The 9,040-nt window shown below is 32.1% G+C and overlaps 1 protein-coding gene across 1 annotated transcript; it reads right to left on the bottom strand.

Annotated features, from left to right (window-relative positions):
- Positions 1 to 216: 216 nt before the first annotated feature.
- LOC132056956 (patatin-17-like) lies at positions 217 to 5,233 on the bottom strand. Its single transcript, XM_059449365.1, has 7 exons — positions 5,002 to 5,233; positions 4,465 to 4,646; positions 4,159 to 4,324; positions 3,401 to 3,562; positions 2,284 to 2,589; positions 1,444 to 1,586; positions 217 to 497 (listed from the first exon to the last, which is right to left on the bottom strand). Exons 1-7 carry the CDS (start codon positions 5,167 to 5,169, stop codon positions 440 to 442), a joined length of 1,185 nt encoding a protein of 394 aa, XP_059305348.1. The 5' UTR covers positions 5,170 to 5,233; the 3' UTR covers positions 217 to 439.
- Between the last annotated feature and the right edge of the window lie 3,807 nt (positions 5,234 to 9,040).

Raw genomic sequence — 9,040 nt, forward strand, 5'->3', positions numbered from 1 at the left:
TAAAATTGGTGGTGACCAAAACATGAAAGAACACACCCTTTAATTTAAAAGACACCTTCTTACTTAATACTTATTTGTATTTAAACAAAATTCCTAACATATGCTTGAGTTACGTACTCGTTGTATGTTTTATGAGTTATGAGGTTATGAAACTCTTTAAATCTATTACGCGAAGAAAAAGAACATCCAAATGCATACCGCACAAATCACAAAACGTTTTACTTTTGCATGGAAGGATAATTTATTTATCTATTTAACAAAACGAGAAGGACATAGAGGGACATTTCTATCGAAATTTATCCCTCTCCTTTTTGAGGTTGAAAAACTTAAATAATTCTAAAAAAACACAAGATCAGAGGGGCTAATGCATGCGCATAATACAAACTTTGCAAGCGCTTATTCTTAGCACAGTAAGTACTAATAAACCTGAGACCTTGAATTATTGAGACGCTTTGCTTGCTTGGTGTTTCTTCCTTTCTGAGAGCAACTTCGCAAACCTACAAAGAAAAACTATTATAATTAGCAATAAAACAGATTTATGAGAAAGTAAAAAACCTAAATGAGCAACGCGCGATATATCAACATGCACTGTATTTAGAGACAAATTTGGATTTCTATAACATGGGTTCACCACTAAAAAAAAAAAAAAAAAAAAAAAAAAAAGGAGAAAATTTATTTAGGGGGAAATGATCCCTAGTGCATAATTTAGCCTTCTTATAGCATGGGTTTCAACATATAATATTATACCAATTTTAGAGATACATACATAAAATATCTAGTTTTACGGAGAGACCACGGCTTCACATGCCCCAAATTTAATACACAAATTCGCCTCTGACTATATTACAGATCACTCTGATTATATTTTCACCACTACTAAAAAAATCACTATTTTCCCACTAAAAAATATTTAGTGGCTATTGCTACTGAATGTCAATGGGAAAAACTTAGAAAGTAGTGTTTTCACATGGAAAAGTTAGGAAGTTTCCCAGCGTTTCTATGGGAACCTGTTTCCCACCATGCGTTTTCCCAGTGAGCTGATTTGGTGTGAATGAAGTGAGAAAATCATGTTTTATAACAAAAATTTTCCACTGAATGTCGGTCGGAAAAAACCTCTATTTCTAATAGTGAATAGTCAAATTTGCCAAAATTAAGAGTATCTTTTAACTATAATTTTATAAAGTTATGAAATAATAATCCCTTCATTTTATTATGTATCTTAATTTGACTAAGCACAAAATTTTAAAATATAGTTTTTTTTTTTTTGGGGGGAGTCTTATGATCTTAAAATAAATATATCTATAACATATCAAAAGTTCCCTTTGAATCTATAGAATATATTCATTTTCTGAGGTTGATATCTAACTAATTGATTACAGCTAAAAAAAAATTGATAAGTCGAATAGAACAGAATCTAAATATGTGCGTGTGTGTGGGGTTTACCTCTTTAGAGCTTCTTCAACGGTTTCAGGATCCTCTTTGGAGACTGGTTTCTTCAACAAGTTTTCACCAACTTGTACCAGTAATTTCATATTAGCCTCTGTAGCATTATCCATTACGGTAGTTGAACCTGTTAGCGCATTTTCCTGGTAATACATATAAAGAAAGCGATGATTCCGGATAATAACCAATAAATTATTTATGGTAAATTCTCGAACTAGGATAAGTAAGAGGAAGGAACAAAACGATAAAAATGAGGGCAAATGGTGAAGGAAATTTTCACTCCTCGATTTTGAGTAGGAAACAAGAGAGTAAAAGATGTTCTCCATTTTTCTTTTGTTTTTCCCCGGCTCAAGTTTAGTTGGCCAAGAGTAATTGGTAATAATAATCACCGAAAAGTTGTGGTGAGATGGACGATATATTTCTTCGCCCTAATTCAAAGATCTTGAGTTCAATTGAGAATATGCTTGTAAATAAATAAAAATGTGTTCACACGAACGGCTCAGCTTAAATTTTTAGATAAGATAGCCACACAATTTAACAAGGTATCAAAGAAGGTAGAGATCCTTAGATTGAACAAATAAAAAAAGAAAAAAACTCCACGTGCTTGACCCATAAATAAAATTAGTTCCACACATGTGAGGGCATTTTGAGAATATAATTGCAAGTAAATAAAAGTGTGCGCTTTCTAACAGTTTAAACTTTTAGATAAGATAATCACACAAATCAACTTGAGAGTATAATTGTAATTAGTTGTAAACAAAACTGTGCTCTCTCTAAAAATTTAACAAGTTCGAGCCTTAGGAATTAATCAACTTCAAATAATCATAAATTTAGGCTTACCTGAATCCTGAGGTAATTCTTTTGAGCACCAAGAGCGTGAAACATAGTAGCAATGTAATAATCATTCATGTAAGAACTTGCTGCAGATGCAATTTGTAGTAAAGGGTTGGAATTATTATGAGTTAGCCAATCAACAGCACCCCATCTAGCTGCCTTTTGTGCAGTGAATGTCTTACGAAAATCATCAGTATTGCCAGTGCCTAATGAGAGCAACAAAATATGTTTGTAGTTCATTGCCTTGATAGAGACGTATTTTGGATCCGCTTCTGTTGCACGTTTGGTTGCTGCGCTAAGGGCAATTAAGGCCTGTCAACCATATAATTACATTTTTGGACCGCTCAAAAGAATAATAATCAGTAATTACATTAACTACCCACACTTCAATTTATTCAAATTATAACTTTAAATAACCATTAAGAAGGATAATTTAGTAAAACACAACCTTAATCAATAATTTGTTATGAGGTGTACCAAGTCAATTGAGAAATAGTAAAGGTTTATTGGCTAGCTAGAAACATTTGATTACCGGAAATGTTAATTGAAAAAGTGACTTTTTAAATGATAAAATAATCAACAGGACCCTATATTTTTTGGATTATTATTTCAAATTCTTTATTACATAGGGCAGGGGAAGGGGATTATTAATAATCAGTAATTACATTAACTACCCACACTTCAATTTATTCAAATTATAACTTTAAATAACCATTAAGAAGGATAATTTAGTAAAACACACCCTTAATCAATAATTTGTTATGAGGTGTACCAAGTCAATTGAGAAATAGTAAAGGTTTATTGGCTAGCTAGAAACATTGATTACCGGAAATGTTAATTGAAAAAGTGCCTTTTTAAATGTAAAATAATCAACAGGACCATATATTTTTTGGATTATTATTTCAAATTCTTTATTACATAGGGGTAGGGGAAGGGGAAATGAGGGAAGAAATTATAACGTGGGAATTTGAACCCTTACCGATAAAGTGAATATTTAGGTAGCTAACCACTGATGAGCTAGTAGATCCCTGCTATTTTTTGGAATATATAACTAGTAAAAGAAGGTTTAAAATTTTAGATGATCATGATCCTTTGATTTATATGAGGGAATTAATGAATGTACCGGATTACCAGCAGCGATACCACCATCAACAAGATTGAACTCATACTGATTTCCTTGACCATCATCAGTCACAAAGTAATGTGGAGGCAAATAAGTTGGACCTGCTGCCGTGCTGTAGCCTATGTCAGACATCTTAGCATCCAAATAAGGAGAATTTGCCAACTGTATTTGTTTCAAAATAAGGAATAGTTAGTACACGTGTAAAAAGACACTTATTATTAGAAAAAAGAGATAATGATAAAAAAACACACTCAAGTATCATATTTTTGTGAGTTTTCTACCTGAACTATTAGGTGTTTGTGTTTCCTACCTGAACTATCACCAACTACTTATCAAACACACCTGAACTATTGAGTGTTTGTGTTTCATATATGAACTATTTTCAAATATTTATCAAAACACACTTCACTAGTGTTGTAAGCTCACAAACTGTGATATTTTTTACCATTATTTATTATTTTTTTTAAAAAAAATTCAATTAATTCCTTTATTTATCCGCATGGAGTGCCATTTGGCACCATTTTTAAAAAAAAAAAAAGAGAATGTACACCACGCACCATCACATTAATGTCAAGATGTGTTTTGATAAATAACTGGTGATAATTTAGGTAGAAACCGCAAACACCTGATAGTTCAGGTAGAAAAATTAAAAAAGTGATACTTGAGGTGTGTTTTTTCACCGTTATCTCGAAAAGGAAAAAAATAGTCAATAACTTAAATGGCATTATTTGCACTTATATAATGTATGGAAGACTTACCTTTGACTTTGAGAATATTATTGGCTGAAACTTCTTGATGTCAAAAGTTGGAATGACAACATCTGTTAAAGCCTGATGCAAACGAGTCTCTCCCAACTTTTCTTGTAGAACTTTGTGAAGATATTCTCCATTATATTTGGGGGCAATAAGTTGAAACCACCAGGGACTGCAATATAACCCAAATTTGTTTTATTACTATGGAAAATATAAATGCAAATTTATAATGATACGGTACTATCAACGGTACAATCTTTTAAGTGATGTTAGTACAAAAACATTTATACACTATTTATGTATAAAAGTTACCGAGGTGGGAAAATCTTTGGGCCATGCTCCAAGTAAAAGGATACAATATCTTTGGCAGCAGAGAAGGGCCGATCATTTTCATTTGGTGCAGTTATCATAGTGGCCAATATGCCACCGGTACTTGTTCCTGCAACCATATCAAAGTAATCTGCAAGTCTTGCATTTTTATCGTTATCCAATTCCTGACTCAAAATAGCCCTTCATTGATCAGATACGTTTATACATTGAACAATAAGCATTGAAATAATACAAATTCAATTGTAAAAGAAAATAGTGATGCCTCAGGTGCGTATATATATATATATATATATATATATATATATATATATATACACACACACACAGTTAGACCTCTATATATTAGTCATCCTGTATAACAAGATTTTATTATAACAGTCAAATTTTCCGTGGAACCAATCTTTCATGTTATGTTATGTTACATGCATATTCTCTATAACAGTATTTCGCTATAGAAGCAAAAAAAATTGTTGAGACAAACAATACTATCATAGAGAGGTTTGATTGTATTTACGATACCTGGAGCTTGCCTTCAAGAAAAGCAAGAACAATAGCAGGAATGATTCCTCTAATGCCACCTCCATCAATGCTAAGAACTGTCACCATTTGTCCCACCTCCGGGGATGCTGTTCCAGTAGTTGTTAATACCAAAAAAAGTAAAACGAAAAAAGATCTAGCAGTTGCCATTTTTACAGTATCTTTTTTGGATTACAAAAGTAGCAACTAATAGCTCAAGTGTAAAGATTTTCTTGGTGCCTTGAGCATCATGTAACAAGCAGGTTTATGTAACCACGTAAACTGTGTAAGGGGTATGAATCACGCTGGACAAGTGGCTCTCACTCTCCTTTTCACTGCAATAAATTTCCTATCTCTTCAGAAAACATACTTCTCATGGTAAAACAGGGTAGTGTAAAGTTAGGAATTACTTCCTTGCTTTAGATTACTACAAAAGAAGTTACTTTCAAGATGAGTGTTTGGGAAAGATAGAGAGGGAGAGAACAAAATTGGGAAGATGCGAGCATCAAATGAGGAAGATTAGAGTCTAATCTCTTATTTTGTGTAAAATTTTGTGAATATAGTTATGTTAAATAATTAAATGGGAACCTCCCTAATAGCTGTAATTAGATTTATAATTTTACATATATAGGTAAAACTTCCTAAAAAGATATATATAATCGATCCTTGTTAGTCATTTTTTTTGGGCGGATTGCCCTTCAAAAGCATTGGTCTTTAATTTTTGACCCTCAAATTGGTGGTCTTTAACTCTTGCCCTTCGCCTAATACCCTAAGGTTCAGGGTTCGAACCCCAGCTCAGTAAAAAAAAAAAAAAAATTTAGCAAGGCAGAGGTTTGGATTCGCAAGGCAGAATTTTGAATGCAAAACTCTACCTGCAGGCAGAAAAACTCTACATAACTTTGGCTGAGGCATACCTTTGCTACAAAACTCTGCCTTGCAATTTTTTTTTATTTTGACTGAGCCGGGGTTCAAACCCCAAACCTCATGATGTTAGGCGAAGGGCAAAAATTAAAGACCGCCAATTTTAGGGGGAAAAATTAAAGACCATTGCCTTTGAAGGATAATCATGCAAATGATCCCTTATTAGTCCGGAATATATTTTAGTAACTTAGTACATTATATGGCAGTGAATGTTGGGCTATTAAAGTCCTACATATCCCAAGATGAGTATTAAGAGATACTAACGCAAAGATGGATATGCAGTCATACAAGATTATTAGATGAGACAAAAAATGACCACATTCTCCAAAAAGTGCAAGTAGAACGCGTTGAGAATAAAATACGAGAAGGTTGGTTGAGATGATTTGAGCATGCATGTCTTGCGTCAACCGACAACTGCACCGGCCCATATGTGTGAAACAATGGTAAATCGTTAATGAAGGTATTAAAAGAGGATAGGGTAGACCTAAAATCACATAAAAGGAAGTTGTCTAGAAAAAGATGGCCAAATCCCCAAAGCCCGAATGATACGATCCCTTCATTACCCAGTGATCTCGTAGTTCTTGATATGCGAAGATGCATTGTCAGGTGCTGGATTTTATTTTCTATTGGGACTAAACCTAAACATGTTCCCAGGCGATACCTGTCCATACCATACTGATAAGGGATGTATGGATTCTAGATAAGAGAGGAGTCGCGGTGGTCTCCCCCCCCCCCCCCAAAACCCCCGGATCGTCGGATATATACATAACTTTTATTTTATCTAGTCTTTTGATGATATGAAATGAGTTTAGATGGAAAAGTGGAATCCAAATAGCAAGCAGTGTTTTAAAAGACAGGGTTTTTACTTACCACGGAGCGAGGGCAAAGGTGCATGGATCTTTAAAATTTTAATTTATAACGAAGTAAAATAAATATAATAGTAACACAAAAAATATTTAAAAAAAATACATTAATAGTTTTTTAAAAATAAAAACATAAGAAACTCATAGAAAACTAAACTTCTAGCATGATTTTACAAGTATAAATAATGCATTGACATAAAATCTATTATGAGATGCAAATCAACTCTAACATCTTAATTTTCAAACAATAAAATAATCACAATTACTGAAAACATATTACTATCATACTATGCGATTTACCTTCCTAAAAGAAAATAATCAATAAACTTTATAAGTGTTATAATTAAAACATCACTCCTTCATGAATAAAAACAAAATTACTTTCATAGCGAAATAATAAAATATGATATTTTTGACACATATGACAAAAACATGAAGACCAATGACAATTGGAAGATGTAAGATTCGTGTTGGCACCCAATTTTGGCTCACCATATTTAAAATTAATGTCTCGTGAATCCCTGATTGTTAAAAAAAAAAAAATAGCAATTTTTACACATTTTTTATTTTTTCAGCAATTTTATTGATAATTATCATTATTTTAGGAATTTTATCGATTTATTGTCATTTTAAATCATTTTTCAAGATTCATTATTTTCTGCACATGTACAATGTAATTCGACGTTTTTTGTATAGTTAATAATCATTTTTGAATTTTTTCGGCAAATACGCGTTGACATCCAATTTTAACCCTCCATGCTTAATAGTTAACTTCTTGGTGCTTTGAAGTCCTTGATAACACAATATTCTTTTTTTTTTTCGCAGTTTAAAAAAAAAAACTTTAAACATTTAGTTGACAATTATCTCCAATTTTGTAAATATCGAGATTTTTATCAATTTATTGTCATTTAGTAAATATATTAAAATTATATTAATTTTATATAACTAATCTCATGTGTGGGATTATAATCCCGAGACTAATTTATCCCATCTATTGGGAGCATAAGTGGGATAAGAAGGTATAAGCTGGAATATCCCAACACTAATTTTTGTACCATGTTTGGTACAAGATATAAATTTATCCCAGGATAAATTTATACCTTCTACCAAATATGGTATAAAAATTAGTGCTGGGATATCACAGCTTATGCCTTCTACCAAACGACCCCTGATTATTTCAAAATTTATTCCGTGCTAATAAACCGGCTATTGCCCAGTGCAAAAATCAAATCCTATCTGCCCACTTACTATTCCACCAACCCCATCTTTATTTCCCCCTAATTTTCTTGATTTAGGCCCCATCAGATTTGTTTTTTTCTCTATTTCCTCCATGGGACCCACACACTTTTCCTTATTAGTGAATATGCATTAAAATATGATTAAATAATTTATTAGGTATAATTTTCATAATAAAAATATCTTATTAGGTATAATTTTCATAATAAAAATATCTTGTTAGGTATAATTTTCATAATAAAAATATCTTGTTAGGTATAATTTTCATAATAAAAATATCTTACGTTTGATCAACTTAATCTCTCTACATTCCTCAACCGTAACACTGTCGGTTGTTGCCATGTCAAAATTGGATCATATCCATAAAATAATACTACGGATCATGATTAAACAATCAATTTAGAAAAAAAAAAAAATGAACTATAAAATAAATATCATATTTCATACTCCTATAAGATACTAAATTTAAAGCCCAACGCAGCATTTTTTTTAATTTTTTTATGTATTAGATGTAGTTTTGTAATCTTATGATATAATATAGTTTCAAGAATAAATAAAGAAATCAGCACAAGGTTTAGTTTTATATTCATATATATATATATATATATATATATATATATATATATTTTTTTTTTTTAATAAGCCATCCACCCGCCTCTTTCACTTCCGTGGTGGTGGGGGGTTTGGCATGGACCCCTACCATGTTTATTTTCGGCAAAAGAGACGTTACGGTGGGAGGGGGACTTAAAGCCAATACCTCCATAACATATGAAACTTGATACACTGAAAAGATAAATCCTAAGGACCAACTAAATGCAATGATCAAGAATGGAAATTCAGTGACTCTCTCTTTACACAAGAAGATGAACATGTCATCCTGAGTAATTCTTAGAATAAAAAGCCCGTCTTTGTGCAAGAGAATGCCAGGTTGAGCATAGACATAATCCATGATTGGAGTGATATTGATAAGCATCTTGATGACCAATAGCTAGCCAGGTCCATACGAGAAGGCTTTAAGTATA

The sequence above is a fragment of the Lycium ferocissimum genome, chromosome 1 (assembly GCF_029784015.1).
Source record: "Lycium ferocissimum isolate CSIRO_LF1 chromosome 1, AGI_CSIRO_Lferr_CH_V1, whole genome shotgun sequence".
Lineage (NCBI taxonomy): Eukaryota > Viridiplantae > Streptophyta > Magnoliopsida > Solanales > Solanaceae > Lycium > Lycium ferocissimum.